This window comes from Bubalus kerabau, chromosome 17 (genome assembly GCF_029407905.1).
Source record: "Bubalus kerabau isolate K-KA32 ecotype Philippines breed swamp buffalo chromosome 17, PCC_UOA_SB_1v2, whole genome shotgun sequence".
Classification (NCBI taxonomy): Eukaryota; Metazoa; Chordata; class Mammalia; order Artiodactyla; family Bovidae; genus Bubalus; species Bubalus kerabau.
The window spans coordinates 28,077,357-28,097,175 of record NC_073640.1 but is presented as its reverse complement, the minus strand read 5'-3'; the positions used below and the strand labels follow the sequence as shown (position 1 = coordinate 28,097,175).

The window sequence follows — 19,819 nt, the reverse complement described above, 5'->3', positions numbered from 1 at the left end:
CTTCTCTGCACAGGCTTTAGACTATTATTTACTTAACCTTTTAAATGGAATTTTTTAAGTTAAAAGTATTTCAAAAGGGAAATTCATATCCCTATTTAAGTGGAAAAATGCACTTATCTAGTATATTGAAAAATAACACTGTTACTAAGATTATCAGTGGGACAGGCCCTCTAGATTAGTTCTGCACACCCGTCCAGGGGCATGTTTGCCACCTTCGGGGAGGCATGATTTTGAGCTTGATAGCCCCCATGTGGTGGGCAGAGCAGTTTTATATGTCCCTGGGGGTCTATGTTATGGATGAAGAAAAGCAGGGGTTCCAGTTGTAGAGGCCCTAGGGCTCAAACCAGCTCTCTTGCCCTTGCAGCCTCTGCCCTTCCCTGGGACGACCTCTGCGGCCTCAGCCTAGCAAACACCTCCCTGTTTGCCTCCAGCGCCACCTAGCGGCGGAGTCTTGCATCAGCCTACACAGAGACCCCCTCCGCGGCTCCCCGCCGCCCTCAGGCAACCTATCCCTAGTCCTCCCAGTCCCATATCCTTCCACCTGCTTCCATCATCATGGGCACCCTGCTCCATGCCCTCACCTCCTTGCTCTGACCTTGGGTTTGCGGCTGTCAATGGAGCAGCCTTCCCTCCTATACCCCTTATATGTCTATCATTTTTCCTCCCTCTTTCTCCATGAAATTCCAGCTCCTTGAACTGTAAGCCATCAGACCATACTATTCCTTCCCTTGTGGCTCCTCCAATGGATCCCATCTCACTTTGGCTAGAACACACATTCCTTATGAAGGCCTAGGAGGCCCTATGTGATCCGTCGCCCTATGTGATCCGTCCCCCCACTTCTGGATCCCTTCTCCCACCACCCCCCTTCACTCAACGTTAGCCACCTGCCACCTCCTAAGACAGTGGCTTTGCCGACCTTGTTCCTGCCTCAGGGCCTTTGCACTTGCCTTTCTTGCCACTTGGACAACTCGTCCCCAAATCTTTTCTTGGTTTGCTCCAGCTCATCATTCAGGTATCACCTCTCAGAGGCCTTCCCTGACCACTGTCTAACCACTTGATCTTCTCCAAACACACCACTCTCTAAAATATCCCTCACCCCATTATTTTTTCTTTCTATGCTTCCCCCGCCCCAATCCTTGTTGTTTTGCGTCCACTGGTTTCCTTGTTTAGTCTTTGTGGTCCTGCCAGGATGTAAGCTCCATGAGGGCGGGCACACCTGCCACCAGGAAGGTCCTGAGTGCGTCACTGCGTGTTGACCCCATGACATGCGCCTGGCTGCGTGCTTGTTGGCCAGCTATGCAGCAGGAAACACAAGCTTTTGCACACTCAGGGTTGCGTGAATACAAGAGGCAGCACAAAGTCAGCTGCCTCTGGATCCCTGGGTACCACTGTGGGCAAAGTCATTCTTAGAGGTGCCAAGTCGGAGACAGCTACCATTTATCTCCCACCCCTTCCACCCTAAGGACCTGCTTCCAGTGGAGAACTTGCTTCTACCTTTTCCCACAAGCCTGCCCTGCCACTTTGGGAATAGGAAATCTTCCTGGCGAGGCACAGAGCAAAGCCTGTAAGGAGCGGCCCCCATGTGTGTTTGGTCTCAGGCAGAGCCTAGGGAGGCACCTGATTCTAAACAAGCGACAGCCTGCTGGCAGCAAACCCCATTGGCCAGTATGGTGCATAAGGCTGAGGAGTGGGGCCCCTAACCTCCCGAGCTGGGACCCTTTATCAGCCAGGGTTCTAGCAGAGAAACAGAATTCATAGGAGATTAATTATTTGCTTGTTTCTATCTTTCAAGGAATGGGCTTATGTGATTGTAGAGGCTGGTTGGGTGAGCCTGACATTTTAGGACAGGCCAGCAGGCTGGAAACTTTTGAGAAGCAGCTTGATGCTGTGGGCCTCAGGCTTAATGGAAACCTCAGCTTGGCTCTTCTGATCTTTCACCTAGTTGGATGAGGCCAGCTCAGATGTAGAGCATAATCGCCTTTACTTAAAGTCTGCTGATTGTAGGTGTTAATGATATCTGCAAGATAACCCCCCAGCAACACCTAGATTAGTGTTTGAATAACTGGGCCTAGCCCAGTCCACCCTTTATCAGCTAGGTACCCTCACACTCTTAAACCACACTTACCTCCAGATAAAGTCAGTAACAAAGCCTTGCTTCCACTGAATATGATGTGACTATCCTGCCTGTAATCCAAACACACTGATCCTTTCCCCAGGAGAGGATGCCAAGTCCTTGGTTGATGGTCACTCTTGTCTATGAGATCTTGTAACTTAAATCCTATGATTTAAGGGAGACTTCCCTGGTGGTCTGGTGGTTAGGACTCTGCGATTCCACTGCAGGGAATCCTGCTGATCCTTGGTCAGGGAACTAGAACCCCACATGCTGCGTGGCTAAAGAAAGAAAACATTCTGTGATGTAAAGCTAACTATTTTTAATTCATCTTATGTTACATGACAAGGAGATAAGACAAAAATATTTACTTTATATGGACTATATATCTATCCATAATATACAAGTCTGTGTATGAAGCTACCAACACAGCCCAACAAATTGAGGAAGAAATACTCATAATTACAGGCCTCATTTCTGCAACTAGTCACGCAGATGCAGTTGCTATTTACAACTCCTGTTTTCACTACCCATGCCACACCCTCAGCAGCCACCTCAGCTGGTCAGGGCTGCTGGGGTGACCGAACCTTCATTTCTGAAGAGTCAGGGCCATTAGTAGTCCTGCCTTCATTGGATTTTCCTACAGGCAGGGTAGCCTTAGGATCTCCTGTATTGCCATGTTCTTCCTTATCTTCATTTGTGTAGTAGCAGCCCAATCTCCTCTTGATAGTCATTTCAACCAGCCAAGCCAATAGGATAACGCCCTTCTCTGCCTGTTGATTCTGGAGGCATGAGAGCCTGAAGTGGCCGGGGAGCTGAGCTCCGAGTTTGATGGAGTCATTGTTGTGTCTCCTGGAAGTGCTTCTCCCTGTTGTGGGTTGAATTGCATCCCAAGTTTGTGCCCATCCAGAACCTCGGGATGTGAACGTCTTTGGAAATAGGGTCATCGCAGGTGTAAATCCAACGGCTCAGCAGTTACTTAGAAGGGAAGGGATTTATCTGCAGCGAATAGCAGGTGCCAATCTTTCTCTTGCTCTGGGCCCCACTCAAAACAGGCAGCTTTTCAGGTCACTTGGGCCTGAAAGTAAATAAGCCAGAGTGACACACCCAAATGAGGACTACATTGCTCCAAAATCCAGAGGACAATTATATGTTGTGCCTGTTTTTTTGGCTGTAGGAGGGGCAGGATGTCAATAACTTGTCTGAAAAAACCTATCTTGACATGCACCCAATCATTGTATCACTAGAAATTTCACTGAGGTGGAAGGCCTCTGACTCTTTTTGGAATTTATTTCCCACCATCTGACAATGCAAATATCTTAATCGTCACTACTTCTTGCTCGCTAGATGGAATTCCCATTTATCATCAGTGTTCAGCCGGTGGGATATTTTGTGGAAGGAAAAGGTGATCAAGGTCCCTGCAGACCAAATTGTAATTACATTGGGCAGCAGAGTTGACACACCCGAGGCAGGATGGTGAATGAGTATTTTTGGTCTGGCCAACTGAAAGAAACTGCTTCTCATGGTTTTAACTAACAGGTATTAAGGAAAAAGCACTTTTTGGGTCAGTAGCTGTAAACCAGGAACCAGGGGATGTGTAATTTGCTCAAGTAATGAGACCACACGGAAGAGCAGCTGCAAATGGAGTCAACACCTCCAGTCACCAGTGAAAATCAATTTATGATCACCTATGTCCACATATTTAAAAAAACGAAGATCATGGCATCCGGTCCCATCACTTCATGGCAAATGGATGGGGAAACAATGGAAACAGTGAGAGACTTTACTTTCTTGGGCTCTAAAATCACTGCAGATGGTGACTGCAGCCATGAAATTGAAGACACTTGCTCCTTGGAAGAAAAGCTATGACAAACCTAGACAGTGTATTAAAAGTATATCACTTTGCTGACAAAGGTCCGTATAGTCAAAGCTATGATTTTTCCAGTAATGTACGGATGTGAGAGCTGAACCATAAAGAAGGTTGAGTGCCAAAGAATTGATGCCTTTGAACTGTGGCGTTGGAGAAGACTCTTGAGAATCCCTTGGACTGCAAAGAGATCAAACCAGTCAATCCTAAAGGAAATCAACCCCGAATATTCATTGGAAGGACTGATGCTGAAGCTGAAGTTCCAATACTTTGGCCATCTGATGCAAAGAGCTGACTCATTGGAAAAGATCCTGATGGTGGGAAAGATTGAAGGCAGCAACAGAAGGGGATGACAGAGGAGAAGATGGTTGAAGCGCATCACGGATGTAATGGACATGAGTTTGAGCAAGCTCTGGGAGATGGAGGACAGGGAAGCCTGGTGTGCTGCAGTCCATGGGGTTGCAAACAGTCGGATACGACAGAGTGACTGAACAACAAAAGTCATCCTCCATGACCCACCTGTCTTCTGCAGAGAATGAGGGTTGAACAAAGATGTGGGCTCAGCACCGCTGCATCTCTTAAGTCCTCGATGGTGGCGCTGATCTCTGCGGTCCCTCTGGGCATGTGGTATTGGTCTCCGTGTACATTTTCCTGGGTGCAGGTAGTTCTCGTGACTTCCACTTGGTTTTCCATAATAAGCCTCACTCCATAAGTGAGGGAACCAGTGTGGGGATTCTGCCTGTTGCCAAGTACAGGCGCACCTCGGAGATACTGTGGGTTCAGTCCCAGGCCCCTGCAATAAAGCAAATATTGTAATAAAGTGAGTCATACGAACTTTTTGGTTTCCCAAAGCCCATAAAAGTTATGTTTACATTATACCATAGTCTATTAAGTGTGGAATAACATTATGTCTAATAAAACAGTACATACCTTAATTTAAAAATGCTGTAGGGACTTCCCTGGTCCAGTGGTTGGTTGGGCATCTGTGCTTCCAGTACAGGGGTGGGTGTAGGTTCGATCCCTGGTTGGGGGCACTAAGATCCCACATGCCACAGGGGGTGGCCAAGACATTCAAAAATAAGTAAAACACATCATGATGACAAAATATAAAATAATAATAATAAAAGTACTGTATTACTACCTTGGTGAAGGAAATGGCAACCCACTCCAGTCTTCTTGCCTGGGAAATCCCATGGAGAGAGGAGCCCAGTGGGCTACAGGTGAAAGGTGTGCCCTCTGGACCCTCCCAGGGTGGGTGAGCAGGTCTGACATAATAAATTCACACTCAACATGGCTATCTCCCTATGATGAATACCTTCTGCGTATACCAAGGTAGTTCTGTCATTTCAGCTTCCCTAGTGTGGGCTGCCCTTCAGTCTATGTTTCAGCCATCTTAACTATCAGAACCATTTCTCATTTTTCACGCTGAAACAAACAGAATCTCCGCTTAATGGGAGGGAGGTGGGAGGGGGGTTCAGGATGGGGAACACATGTACACCCATGGCTGATTCATGTCAATGTATGGCAAAAACCACTACAATGTTGTGAAGTAATTAAGCTCCAATTAAAAAAAAAAAAAGAATCTGTACTCAGTGGACTGTTAGTAAATCCAGCCTGGGCTTCCCTGGTGGCTCAGTGGCAAAGAGTCTGCCTGCCAAGGCAGGGGACATAGGTTTGATCCCTGGTGTGGGAAGGCCCCACATGCCACAGGGCAACTACTGAGCCCACGAGCCTAGAGCCTGGGCTCTACAGTAAGAGAAGCCACCACAATAGGGAGCCTCTGCGCTGTGGCTGCAGAGTAGCCCCACTCACCGCAACCAGAGAAAGCCCCGCAGCAACGAAGAACCAGCATCGTCAAAAATAAATTTTAAAAAATTAACAAAAAATAAATCCAGCCTGATCCAACTTGCTGTTGCTTCCACCACTAGCCCGCACCCATTAATAATACCCATTCTCACCCCACCCTGGAATTGGCCATATAAGTCGGAAAAATCATGCAGTTCTTCAGGTGTGCCGCACAGAGCTGTTCACTTCTTGAGGCCTGCTGGGACTTGAGTCTGATAGTAGATGTAGAAGCAAAGGGAGGTGGGGGAGGTGTAGGTCCTGAGAAGACTCGGCCGCTTCTCTCAAAGGAATTCCCTCGGGGAGGCCATTACAGTTTCTTCACCCAAAGGGTTAACTCCCTTAGAAATGGGTGAAAGAGCTTCTTCTGACAAAGATGACTTGGACCCTTTCTCTATTAGCCAGACCATAGATCCGCTTGGCTTCTGATCCCCTCCCTAGACATCTAGAGTATTTACCTCCATTGCTCATTATGGATGTATAACATTACTTCTCACCAAGCACCTGTTTGCTGCATAGAATGCCAAACAAATTGTCCATTAACAGTAACTTAACTGCATTTCCCGGAGAAGGCAATGGCACCCCACTCCAGTACTCTTGCCTGGAAAATCCCATGGATGGAGGAGCCTAGAAGGCTGCAGTCCATGGGGTTGCTGAAGGTCGGACATGACTGAGCGACTTCACTTTCACTTTTCACTTTCATGCATTGGAGGAAGAAATGGCAACCCACTCCAGTGTTCTTGCCTGGAGAATCCCAGGGACCGGGGAGCCTGGTGGGCTGCCATCTCTGGGGTCGCACAGAGTTGGACACGACTGAAGTGACTTAGCAGCAGCAGCAACTGCATTTCCTCAGCTGTGGCACATTTTTCAGTCCTGGGCAGGTCCACAGAAGGGAGAAGCCACAGACCACACACCCTCCTTCGAACGCACAACAGTATGGTAAATGCCCTCAGAGCCCTGCAGTGAAGGAACCCACCAACTTGTGTCGACTTGCGGCTTCCAGATTTACCTGGCTGTGAGATCCTTTTCCTGGGGCCTCCCAGGTGGCTCAGTGGTCAAGAATCCGCCTGCCAACGCAGGAGACGCCAGTTCAATCCCTGGGTGGTAAAGATCCCCCAGAGAAGGAAATGGCAATCCACTCCAGCCTTCCTGTCTGGAAAATCCCAGGGACAGAGGAGCCTGGTGGGCACAGTCCATGGGGTTGCAAAGACTTGGACACAACTGAGCGACTGAGGACGAGCTCATTTTCTGGAGTGTTCCTTCTATAGAACTGGGGTTCAAGAAAACACACCTTGGAAAAGACACACTTAAAAAGCAATGACGGCCTGAGCTAACATTTGGGAATTTTTTTGGTTTATGCTTTCAGCTTTTTAATTGCTACTTAACAACAGAGACTCAAACCAACAATTTCCCAAGTGTTAACAGTGGTATGCAGTACATTCTTGTGAGTGCACATTTAGTAACTGTCGTAGAAACAGTTCCGCCATATCTCACACCCATCACAAGTCTTTAAACCTTGACTCTTGTCTGAAGGCTCCTCTCTTAATGTGGCTAGGGACAATCTGAACCCTTGTCAGCTGTCCTTAGGAGCACCTTCCTGGAACTATTCTGGGCCTGTGGAATCCGGAGTTTAACTGATGCAACAGGACACCACAGGGAGAGTGAGTGGCCTCACCACTTCAAAAGCAGGAGCCCAGCACTGCCAGCTGCCTGGGGTTCCGGGCGTCTTTTCCAAGCGATGCTGCTCCTGCTCCATAAGACGATAGGCTTCTCCACTCAGGATTTTTAAAATGACCTCGTATCAACTCTTAATGACCACTTTGATCAATGGCCAAGTATGCCAGGAATCCAGCTCCATGGCGGGAGGGGAGTCTCACCTCTGCACTCTCGTTTTGGCGGTGACCCCTCTCTGCAGCTCCTCAGTCTCCTCCCATCACCCACTTCTCACTCGTAAAACTGTAGAACCTCCAGTCTCGAGTTGCTTCTTCCTTCAAGCAAATATCGCCTTTGTAACTCGTTAATCATCAGTGTCTCCTGACTGGTCAGTCCTCTGGTTCCAGAGGTCTGGTGTTATTTCAAACTCTATGCTATTTTATTTTACTCCTTACATGATTATCTTGGTTAGCTTTTTAAAGCACAGTCATAGATAAAATTGGAGTCCTTTCCAGGTGGTGATAGTGGTTAAGAATCCACCTGCCAGTGCAGAAGACACCAGTTCGAACCCTGGGTTGGGAAGATCCCATGGACAGAAGAGCCTGATGGGCTACAGTCAATGGGTTGCAAAGAGTCAGACACGACTTAGTGACTGACCATGCGTGCTCACACACAAACACATACATACAACAGCTTTGCCTCTACCCAGTATCTGGCTATGAATTGTTCAGGGAATGTTTACTGGATGTCAATGATGTTTCCAGTCATCATTGTAAACAGTGATGTTTACATGAACATGACCAAGACTTCCCTAGTGGCGCAATGGATAAGAATCTGTCTGTCAGTGCAGGGGACACAGGTTTGATGCCTGATCTGGGAAGGTTCCACATGCTGCGGAGCAACTAAGCCCGTGAACCACAACTACTGAGCCTGCGAGCTGCACTTACTGAAACCCGAAAGCTCTAGGGCCCATGAGCCGCAACTGCCGAGGCTGCGTGCTGCAACTACTAAAGCCCGTGAGCCTAGAGCCTGCGCTCCACGAGAGAAGCCACCTCAGAAGAAGCCTCGCACCGCAGCGAAGAGCAGCCCCGCGAGCCTAGAGCCTGCGCTCCACGAGAGAAGCCACCTCAGAAGAAGCCTCGCACTGCAGCGAAGAGCAGCCCTGTGAGCCTAGAGCCTGTGCTCCACTAGAGAAGCCACCTCAGAAGAAGCCTCGCACCGCAGCGAAGAGCAGCCCCGTGAGCCTAGAGCCTGCGCTCCACGAGAGAAGCCACCTCAGAAGAAGCCTCGAACTGCAGCAAAGAGCAGCCCCGCGAGCCTAGAGCCTGCGCTCCACGAGAGAAGCCACCTCAGGAAGAAGCCTCACGCCTCAGTGAAGAGCAGCCCCGCTCGCCGCAACCAGAGAAAGCCTGTGCAAAAAAAAAGCAACAAAGATCTAGTGCAGCCGTAAATAAATGATCGTGACCATGACACAAGAAGCTGATTTACTTTGCTGAAAACAACAGTCCCAGGCCTTTAGCATTCTACCCACAGCATCATTCATGTGAAAAATACACAGCACTTTACTTTTCAGATTAGTCTCAAAAATAATACTTAAAGTCCAAGAGTAAAGCTCAGCATGACATGTGAGCAGGTGAAAAGTACTTAAAGCCACTAACTTTAAATCGGGGGAATTTAATGCTGATGGGTTACAACATAAGCCAATATTATTTAAATCAGGAAATGGGGAGTGCAGGGCAAACACAAGCGTAATCTCAGTAAGTTGAAACGTCCGTGGCTTTACCTTATCTTCTTAATCAGTACAAATGGTCCTCTTATAAAAAGAAGCAAAATATTCAATTACTCAAAAATCAGCAACTCAACTGCTGACCACCCAGTGGCGACAGGCACAGAGTAAACAACTAAGATGAAAGGAGTCTCTGCCAGGGTCATTCATAGTAAAACTTTATTGAACAAAAAACCCAGCAAAGGTTTTCACCTCTGCAAAGCTCCTCTCGGTTTAAAGTAAAGCACTGCATTTTAAAAAGCAATTATACATAAGTCTTTCCTAGAAAAGTCCTGCTAAAACATGTCTAGCAATTTCATTGATTATATAAAGTAGTACACTTAGTGTAATTTAAACATTCCAACAGGAATCAAATCGTACCAGCAGAACCGTTTCTGCGTCTATGACATCTATGTACAAACACTCATGCAGACACACACATCTGGAAAAGTTCCTCAGGCATAAACATGCGAAACTAATGCCTTCTACTTACAATGCCTATTAAACTACAACAGTATATATTAAAGCTCTTCAGAATAAAGACATGAGAAGCCTGTAGGCATTTTTTGTTCATCAATTTGTATCATGGCTTCATGTCTTACTTTCTGCTTTTGCTTAATCACAAAAGCATATCATCCTCTTTGTAGATTCTTATACTATTTCTGTGCCACTGCCACGTCCAGGTAAGGAAATCGAGCCAGAATCAGATGATCCAGTCCACTCCTGTCAAAGCCTCCAGCAGCCAGAGAGGAAACACCGTCAGTTTGCTATGGCTGGAGGGCCTTCTGGAAGGAGAGAGGCAAAGAAAGTCTTGAAGACAAGCCAGGCTGTGCTCATAAATGAAGGGCTGGTCTGCTCGTCACCCCGTACATCCCTGTCTGGAGGGAGGTGGCTGGGATCTTCACTTTCAGGATCAGGGCCCCCCTGTAGGGAATAAACCACAAGGAGAAACAATTAGGACTGTGACAAGCACCCAATAACATTAGGCGAGGGTAGAGTGACTCCCTGCGTCCCTGCCCATAAGCCAAGCGATGCAGGCACAACTCCGGGGATGACGTCCCACGCTGGACGGAGCTCCTCCTCCAGCCTCCACAGCACAACTGTGCTGAACACTCTCATGGTTTTCAGTATCCCTGGCCACAGTATCAAATGAAGTAACTAGATCTTCAACTATTATTAAGTTAGTAATTAAGCTTGACACTTCATTTAAACGTGGATATTTTTCTAATTTTGGCAGTGTTCCGAGTTTAAAAAAAAAAAAAAAAGCAACTAAAACTGGATTCTAAAAACAGATACTAGTGATACTTTATATTAAAAAGAATCTCCTTTAGGATTGTGCATTAAATTGCCTTATAGAAATCCTATTTCTGTATGTTATTTTCCAAGAAATCTATTCTGTGAGAGAGACAGGCATATGTTCCTAACTCTTAATTAGAATAACTCTCCATTAGCAGTTTCCATGGTATAATACATTGTTACTGAGCATGAACACTCAAAATAGTGAGCTTCAAAAACCATTTACATATGCCAAAATGCAAATTGCCACATAACAAAAATACCTGACAGATTTTGTGACAGTGTTTTAAAAATAGCTACTGCTCTAAGAATAAATTTGAAAAAACCTTGAAATATTTAGTCTAATAAAATGGAAAAACCACAAGTTATTTAGAGATGAAGGACTCCAGGGCCTGGCTCTCACACCGGGCTCGCCGGGCTCCATGGAAGCTCCATACCTGGAAGTTATTGTTGGGGTCTTGATTCACAGCCTCCTGAGGGCCACCATCATTCGGGAAGTTCTGAACTGGCCTCTGCCGAAATGGAAACCACCCGACGTGATGCCTTCGAAGAAAGCACATTAAGTTCATCTTAGTGAACAGAGTGAGATGTACTCAAGAATTTAAGGGCCCTCTTGATGAGATGAGGTCCCCCTCGTTCCCCTCCTCCCATCAGAACAGGACCTGATTAGAAGCTTGCAACCAGACCCATCTGCAGACACATTCTAGCAGGCCAGGTGGAATGTGAGGTGCTTGATGGTCACTATGGAAACCATGCCTTATTCATCATCGTGTGCCCAGCAGCATAAAGAGCACTTGGCACACAGTGTGTGCTCGATACATACTTGCTCACCTGAACTAAACCTTACACTTGAAAACTTGAACAGAGAGGAAAAGAGGAAATACACACACAGCTCTGACTATATGTCATAACATACTAATAAGACCTAGATTTAGTCACCTAAATATATGATTCTACAGACTATAGAATTCAAAAAATTACCTAAAAGTTTTATCTGGAAAATCCACTTAAATCCAAGTATTGAAGCAAACATGACAAAATATTAACCATGATTAATACTGGGTGTGAGTACTGAATGCATTTTTCTAAATATTTCTTTTTTAAGATTTTCAAAAACTAAAACAATCCATTTTTCCTATAGAGGAAAAATGTCTTCAGTCAGTTTCACCACAAGTAAGGCTGTATCACTGCAGGCCAGGGCTTCCCCACTTTGGCACTGCCGACGTCCCAGGCTGGGTGTTTACTGAGGGGCTGAACCGTGTACTGCAGTCGTTTAGCAGCTATCAACTAGATGCCCGTAGAACCACCTCCCCCCATCATCCCCGCGGTGAGAGTGAATAACGTCCCCAAACACTGCCAAATGTCTTGAGGGTAAGGGTTAGGGTTAGAGGGAGATGTAAAACCACTCTGGTTGAGAACTACTAGCACCACGGATACAGCCAAACGCCAGGCCGGCAACAGCTCCCTGACCCTTTAAGACTATAGTGGCCTTCATCCTAGAAGGCAGCTGTAGCCTGGTAAGGGAGAAATATGTTCTTATTCAACACAAACACAATTTTTCTTTCCATGCCTCCGTATGGAAAGAAGCCTGGCAGGTAGCTTAACTAGAGGAAAAGAAGAGAATGTTGTTCTTGTATCAACACAGATGTAATTGTATTGTTGGCAATGCACAACCAAGCCATCGATTCTTTACACTGAAAATGCCAGAATGACTTATTAAATATACCTCCTTAAATACTGACTGAAACTGCTCAGAAGAGGAAAGTCTGTACTTGGTTTGAGTCACCATATAGTGTAATTTGTAGTAAAGAGGGAATAAAAGCGAAATCATCTGCTTACAGGTACATAACCACGGTGGCCCCCATGACCATGAGGAATCGGCTCAGGGAGGAGTAGAAGTAGAGGATACTGAGAAACACGGAAAACGTAGCGGCTGAGTAGGTCCAATCCAACCAATCTCGATTTATCTCATCATCTTCTTCCACAATGGGGCCTCCCTGAGCGTTCATCCGCAGATTCTGATTGGCCGCAGGGTTAACCACCACTTGTGGAGCAGCGTTCTGATTGGCGGGCTGGTTTTCGGCTGGAAATTGGTTGTGGATTGGGGCTGGAGTAGGTGCAGTGACCACAGGTATCTCTTGCGCACTTGGTGCGGGGACAAAAGCCCCTGATGCAGCAGTGGCTGCTAAGCTAAGGTAAAAACAACAGAGGCAGATACTGTTGAGACCAAGGCATCCTGAAGGCTGGTTCTCATCATCTCATTTACATCTTTTACTATTAAGAATTATAAGTAGGGACATACAAATGCCTTTTTTAACTTAGCGAAGAACTTCTTTACTAGCAGTCATATTTTTAAAAGCTTTTCTGCTCCTAAGGGAAGCCACTTGGTAAATTTCATCTGGAATTAAACACCAAGGCTACCATAAAAGTACAGTGTAAAACAGTAAATTAAAAATTTCAAAAACCATTAAAGATACCACAAATTGAAAAGGAAGGAACATATTCTACATAAAGTCATCAAACCACGGATCACACACAAGCACACCTGTGTCAATACACAAGTTAGTAGTTACCATTTACACTGTTTCGCCCACAGAACCAGACACAACAGGACTCTGCAGATAATAATGAAAATACACTCATCCCTCCACTTCTAGCTTTACAGGACACACAGACGAGAGCTCCTTCCATTCCCGGGAGCCCCGGCCACACCCAGCACGGCGGGAAACACTCACTACTGCATGTAGTACTGCCGCGCGTACATCTGCTGGAACCAGGAGAGCTGCAGCCACCCGTAGGTCGTGTAACCCGAGAAACCAGGCCCCAGGCCTTGGAACGCCGGCTGGGCTGCTTCAGGCCTATGACAGATGTTAAAAAATGCTCGTTTTGAGTTGGCTTAGTATGAATCAATGAAAATCAAGTTTAAATCACAATCAGGAATTCAAAACAGAAGGAGACAGAAGACTGGGCTTTGTGACAGTTACACGTAATTTCCGGGCGAGGCACCAGTGCAACACAATCACGGAAGGTACTGACGAAGCCCTCCTGCCACGGTCTGGATCCCATGGGAAAACAAGGGCCCTCGCCCAGCACGAGGGTCTCATGTCATTGCCCTGACGTACAACCAAGCCGGACCTTTTCAGTCTGAGTGGATCCCCACCCTTATTTTAGACTTGTGGAATAAGTATGTGTTGGATGAAATCAACAAGTTTTATGACGGTGAAATTCACAGAGATATGAGCCTCAATTTTCAAATCATACAGTCAAAAAGAGATGCAGTTTTAAGAGCATCTATCCAATAATGGATTCAATTATCCGACTTGTTCACTGACAACAGTATTTTAACCAAATTCCATACCCAGAGTACTTTTAAAATTGTATTCTAATACAAGTATGTCATGGTACGATACTGTTTTTAATTATTTAAAGATTCAAGGTTCTAATGTATAATTCAGGGAACTATACTCAACATCCTGTGATAAACCATAGAAAATAAAAATTTAAAAAGAATGTATATATGTGTATAACTGTGTCACTTTGCCATACAGCACAGATTGGTACAACTCTGCAAGACGACTATGAGTTCATGCTCAGTCACGTCCAACTCTTTGCTATGCTATGGACTGTAGCCCTTGGGGCTCCTCTGTCCATGGGATTTTCCAGGCAAAAATACTGGAGTGGGTTGTCATTTTCTCCCCCAGGGGATCTTCCCAATTCAGGGATCGAACCTGGATCTCCTGCACTGGCAGGTGGATTCTCTACCACTGAGCCACCTGGGAAGCCCCATGTCAATAAAAATTGCAAAAAGATACAGTGTGCATATAGAAATGACAGAATAAAGTATTTTTGTTAGCTCTGATGAGGACACTCCAGATACACAAGGTAACTACAAGGTTTTTAGAGTTATATCCTGAAGTATATGGGGGTGAACTGACAATGTCTGAGAATTATTTTTAAATACCTCAGGATAAAGGAAAGGAGGAATAGATAAGGCAAGTATGGCAAAACATTTTAATCATTACATGAAGATTCATTATACAGTTCCCTCTACTTTCATGTATATCTGAAATTTCCATTAAGAAAAAAACCAACTCTTTATTCCTCAAACGCCCGACTAGCAACAATCAGGTATGGAAAACTAAGAAACAGAAGGCAGGGGACTCAGAGAGTAAGAGAATTTCAACTCATAATTAATAAACTGTTTTTTCCCATAGGACCTTTCCTAAAAAGGTGTTCTAAGGGCTATGAAATACAAACAGCACACCATTGAGACACTTCTGGCTTTGGCTCTAAAGAAAAGCTCTAATTGCACCCCCTCTCCTAGCTCCACCAACACAGTTCCTGGCAGAGCATTTCTCAAATGATACCTTCACCTTTGGTCACCCACTGTTACGACAGACAAAGCGCAGAGCTACTCAGCAAAGCGGCTGCACAGTGCTGACAACAGCTGTTCCCGCCAGCAGCACCGACTCCACCGTGAGGTCAGCGCCGTGCCAGGCACACCCCCGCAGGAGCAGGAATGCCAGATCTGCATGATGTGGCTCTCTACTTTTTAGATGTTCCTAAAAGTCCATGTATTAACTACATAAGAGATCTTTAAAGTGAAGCCCTTATAAAGCAAAACTGTGTCCCTTTTCAAGTTCCATGACTCATAGTACAAACACAGCTTATTTGCAAGTTGATGCAACTGAAGCACCTTCATGTTCTTTATGACAACACTCACCTTGAGATGCTCTCCCATCCAGAGGGAGAAGGGTTCCGAAGAACCTCCCGCTGCCTTAAACCATCGCTTGAGGAATCCCCAGGGGACTGTCCCTGATTAAGACCAGTGGGCTGCTCTGTGGATTCAGCAACCTAAGTGCAACGTGAACACAAGAACAAAAGACCTGATGCAACTGTCTGAAATCAAGCTTCAAGGCTTCTTTTGCTGTGAATGGCTTATGCCTCAACCCTGACCTCTGAACTTGACAAAATCAAACAGACTGCAATGTTACATAAAGATATTCTGAAATTTTCTCAACACAGTATCAATACAGAGATACTAAATCTATACTTTTTTCCTGGAGTAGCTATGCTGTCGTTTCACTAAAATCTTCCAATGAAGTTATCATTGCTGAGAAAGCAATAGCTTCCTATTAATGCTCTATTCATCTTATGGTGTTAAATTTACTAAATCAAGAAATTAAATTCGACTGATAAGGCTTATAAATACAACACAGACCTGAAGTATTTCTTTTAGTATATTCAGATGTTTTAGGATGTACTGCTGTAATGCAAATTTAGAGTGTATCACCACATTAGAATATTAAGAGAGTATATTTGAACTAACACTGTGAAATGAAAAACAAGGGACTTTAACCATTTAACATGAGTCTTTATAAAGAGTGTGGTCTTTTCCTATCCCAACAAATGAAAATTTCCAAGGAAATAGTCACTTTTTTACTCTATAAAAATGAATGGTTCCTTAGAAGAAATTTATTATGTGCTAAATTCATGACTGCCTTGCTAGTTTGGTGAAGTGGACACCAAGCCACTATAGGTCAAACTGTGTCCCAGAAAAGAGTATACTGCAGAACTCCACTTTTCCACTACAAGACTAATAGAACAGTCTACTTCTATTACAGTAAACTCTCATTTGTATTGATAACAGTTGATTCCTGATTCTCATTGGGGAAGAGACAAAAAGAGATAAAAAGGCTCGCTTATGAGTTTAACCCAACTTCCTTTATTTCTCCCTTGACAGTCTGAATGACACAAACTGCCATGCAGTCATGAAAAAGCAGACATACCTTTGCACCGGCTTCGGGCATTTTTGAAGTACTCTTCACATTGCACACCAGATGCATAACATGCCGTTTTTCCTGCTGAAAGTAATAAGGAAGTACTTTAGGACTTGAATTCAACCTGGTTAGTGCTTAAAAACATTCAAAAAGTTAATAATATTAAGTGATACCTTTGGAAGCAAGTCCCTGAGACACTGGTGATCCAACAACAGCTTCCCGGAATAAATTAACCTCTGGTCCTCTGGACGCTTATGGAAAGAAAGAGTAGCACAGGTCAGCACTTAGCCCTGCAAGTTCCCAAACAGAAGACATGGTTTTATACCAATATTTAAATTTCTTTCCCCCAGCATCATAGGAGTACATTTTTCCAAAGGCCCCATATACTTTTATTTAGAAAATTCTCAATAAACTGATTTCTAACATGCAAACAAATTTAGGATGGCAAACTACATCCAGTCCACAAAGCCTATGGCAACCTACGTAACTTCTTAACTCCTAGGGAGACCGCTTTCTGCCACAAAAAGCACCAATCTGGAGTTCCTACAGCAACCAACTTCAAAACCTCCTTTGGTCTCAGAGAAGTCAAAGTTAGCCTTCACTAAAACCACAGAACACCGTCCCAAGATAACACGAAGCAGTTATAAACTTAAGTCCTCCAAGAGACTTTTCCCAACATACTAATGCAGCTAGAGAGGGGATGCTGTGTGGCAACACTCCACACAACCCTGTGAGATATTTAGTATGCCTATTTTAACATGGGTTAGATCTCTGGGTCAGGAAGACCCAATCCAGTATTCTTCCCTGGAGAATTCCACGGACAAGAGGAGCCTGGCAGGCTACAGTCCGTAGGGTAGCAACGAGTTGGACACGACTGAAGCACCTTAACAAGCAATTCTAAGGAGGGGGTGGGGTGGGGGGAGTCTAAAATTCACTGGTCCAAGATCACCTGCTGCTAAAGTCAAGATTCCTAACCCTCTTCTCCATCCCAGTGATTTTAAAACAACAGTGGTGCCACACACTTTTATACCGATCTCACTTTTAAAATCTATTTTTAATTCCCTTAAAAACTGGACTTAAAGGCTTCAAATGATATACACCAAAGTCAGTACACCGGAGTGCACCACCAACTTCTTAACCTAGTCTTGCCAGAATAACCAACTATGCAAAATTTGGAATAAATCCATTCCTGTGAAGTAGCCAGAGATACAAAACAAGCTGTTTAAAACAAAACAATAACAGTATCTATTTATCTGTGTAAATCAGGATTTTTTTTGACGCTGGGCAAGTATAACAAACTACAGAAATATACTGAATGTTGGGTTCACCATCATTCTCACCAACTGAACTTTTTAAGTAAACGCTATACACTTGGATTTGTAAGTGTTATTGCATAAGTGGGATCCTGCATTATTAAAGCATTCCACACTAGGAAAGGCTTGAAAACCACAGGTGCCTGTGATTTGAGGCCTGTTAAAGGCCTGAACCGACACTGGTGTCTTTACCCAGAATGCTGATTTGAAGAAAAATATATTAAGCAAACCACTATCAAAAGTAAGGCTTCTCACATTACAAAGCAAACGACGAGTGTGCTTCAGCCATAATTTTTAAACACAAATTTACATACCCCAGAGACCTTTTACTTACAACTTTAGGTCCTCAGACTTAATAAGAGTGATGCTCCTCACCCCCGGAAGCCCTAAAGGAAAGCTCTCTTCCAAAACACCGCCTTTCACCAAATGATGCAACAAGAGCCTACACCTGCCTCGCCAATTTGTGTACCTAATAGCCATTCTCATAGCAGCTTAACACCTGGTTTCTTGGAAGCAACTATGGTGACCTTGCAAACAGTGCCAGAATGGGAGCTTCTTAAATAAGTAAATTTCAAAAGAACGGCTCAGGAGGGACACTCACACTTCCACCTTCTTGACAACACGGAGCAAAAACAACCTGACCCATGAGCCGTGGCACGTTGTAACGCTTCATATCAGATCAGATCAGTCGCTCAGTCGTGTCCGACTCTTTGCGACCCCATGAATCGCAACAGGACAGATAAGGAGGCACAATTTCACAATCTCGTCCTGACGTGATGCCCTCTCCTGTTTGATGGAGGTGAATTACAGCCATGGGCAGCAAAGAACACTGCTGACACTTACATAATATTAGAGTAGAAAGTAAATACAGGAAGGTCCAGTTCATGGCTTCCATCACGTGGTGGGGAGGGAGGGCTGTCGCTAAGGGTGATGTTGACAGATGTGTCAACCAAAACAAAGCAAGGAAATCTCTGTAATTGTGGGACCAAAGTCTTTAAAACCCAGACTCGGGGAGGTTCCTTCCACCTATTTGCGTTCTAAGTCACTCTTTTACCAGAAAGCGCACGAGCCTCCTCCCTGGGACTAGGCAGAGGCTGTGGAGTCCAGCTCACAGGGAGGGGCCCCCGTGGCGGAAGGTGGACGGGGAGGGGAACAGCCACGTCCTTGCTTCTGGGTGTGGGGCCTTAGGTACACACGGCCCGGCGCTCACCATACTTCTCTATAGCCACTGGCCTAGGCTTAGCCCCTGCACTCTCCTCTCCGCAATGAGAGGCCACATCAGAAAACTCACTCTGCAGCCTTCACGTTTTCTTATTTCCTTATTTCTTTCTAACTTAATCGGATACGATCCTAACCAGGAACACGTCGCTCTGACGTTTGGGGAAAACTGAGGTTTGGAGGATGAAATTATTCACCCAAGGTCAAACTTCTGTTTCAGAGGCTTGGCTAAGGCTGGGAGCCAGATCTAGCGGACGAGAAGGAGTCTGGAGAGGTATATGGCAGAGTTTGGGGGCCTAGAAGGCGACGTGACAGGGGAAGGCGCCCCGTCAGGAAGGCGGGGCGATGGCGGCCTAGAAGGAGGAAGTGACAGTCACGGGGCCAGGTCAAGGGGCGCCTACGGCGGCAGGGCACTAAAAAGGGGAGACCACAGGCCTGGGAAACTGGACTTGGGGGGAGCAGCCATTGGAGGCCGGCCGGCGAAGGGAAAGGGCACGGGGAGAGGGGAGGTGGACATGGCCTCTCTAGGGGGGAGGGGCGCGAAGAGCGCTGCGAGGATGACAGCCGGGGTTGAGGGATGCTGGCAGCGGGAGTCGGGGCCCCCCTCTCACCGGGCGCTCGGGGTAGACGCGGCTCAGATGGGCCTTGAGGCGGCCCACGCTCCAGCTGCGGTCGGCGCTCAGCTCCAAGTCTCGGTGGCGCTGGTTGGGGCTCTTCACCAGGAGCGTGACGGGCTCAGGCTCAGGCTCCATGTCGGCGGCACCCCCAGACAGCAGGGAGGAAGCGTCCCAGCCGCCAGCAACCCCCACAACGACGATTCCAGTCTCCAGGGCGCGCGCCCCCGCCTCCCGCACCTTTTATAGACACCCCGCGCCCGGACTCTGCGGACAGAACCCTTTGTGGCTGTCGCCCATTGGCTGAGGCGGAGGCCCCTGCCCTAACGTGGCCCAATCGGCGCCCAGCTCCGTGGGCGGA

The 19,819-nt window shown here is 46.0% G+C and overlaps 1 protein-coding gene across 2 annotated transcripts; it reads right to left on the bottom strand.

Moving 5' to 3' along the window:
• Positions 1-9,394: 9,394 nt before the first annotated feature.
• HERPUD1 (homocysteine inducible ER protein with ubiquitin like domain 1) lies at positions 9,395-19,701 on the bottom strand. 2 transcript variants are annotated; one of them, XM_055551993.1, is made up of 8 exons: positions 19,456-19,700; positions 16,487-16,564; positions 16,323-16,397; positions 15,257-15,387; positions 13,269-13,391; positions 12,373-12,723; positions 10,971-11,076; positions 9,395-10,161 (listed from the first exon to the last, which is right to left on the bottom strand). In XM_055551993.1, exons 1-8 carry the CDS (start codon positions 19,594-19,596, stop codon positions 9,997-9,999), a joined length of 1,170 nt encoding a protein of 389 aa, XP_055407968.1. In that variant the 5' UTR covers positions 19,597-19,700; the 3' UTR covers positions 9,395-9,996. The 2 variants fall into 2 exon arrangements, with proteins under 2 accessions (XP_055407968.1, XP_055407969.1); XM_055551994.1 differs by lacking the exon at positions 9,395-10,161 and having other exon boundaries at positions 10,997-11,076; positions 12,527-12,723; positions 19,456-19,701.
• Positions 19,702-19,819: the final 118 nt, after the last annotated feature.

What these genes read in the sequence shown, in the direction of transcription:
- HERPUD1 (XM_055551993.1), bottom strand. Translation starts at nt 19,596, where the DNA reads ATGGAGCCTGAGCCTGAGCCCGTCACGCTCCTGGTGAAGAGCCCCAAC. An exon ending in TCAGGGACTTGCTTCCAAAG is followed by an intron (nt 16,398 to 16,486) that starts GTATCACTTAAT and finishes TATTACTTTCAG; the next exon opens with CAGGAAAAACGGCATGTTAT. An exon ending in GGATGGGAGAGCATCTCAAG is followed by an intron (nt 13,392 to 15,256) that starts GTGAGTGTTGTC and finishes CATCTGTCATAG; the next exon opens with GCCTGAAGCAGCCCAGCCGG.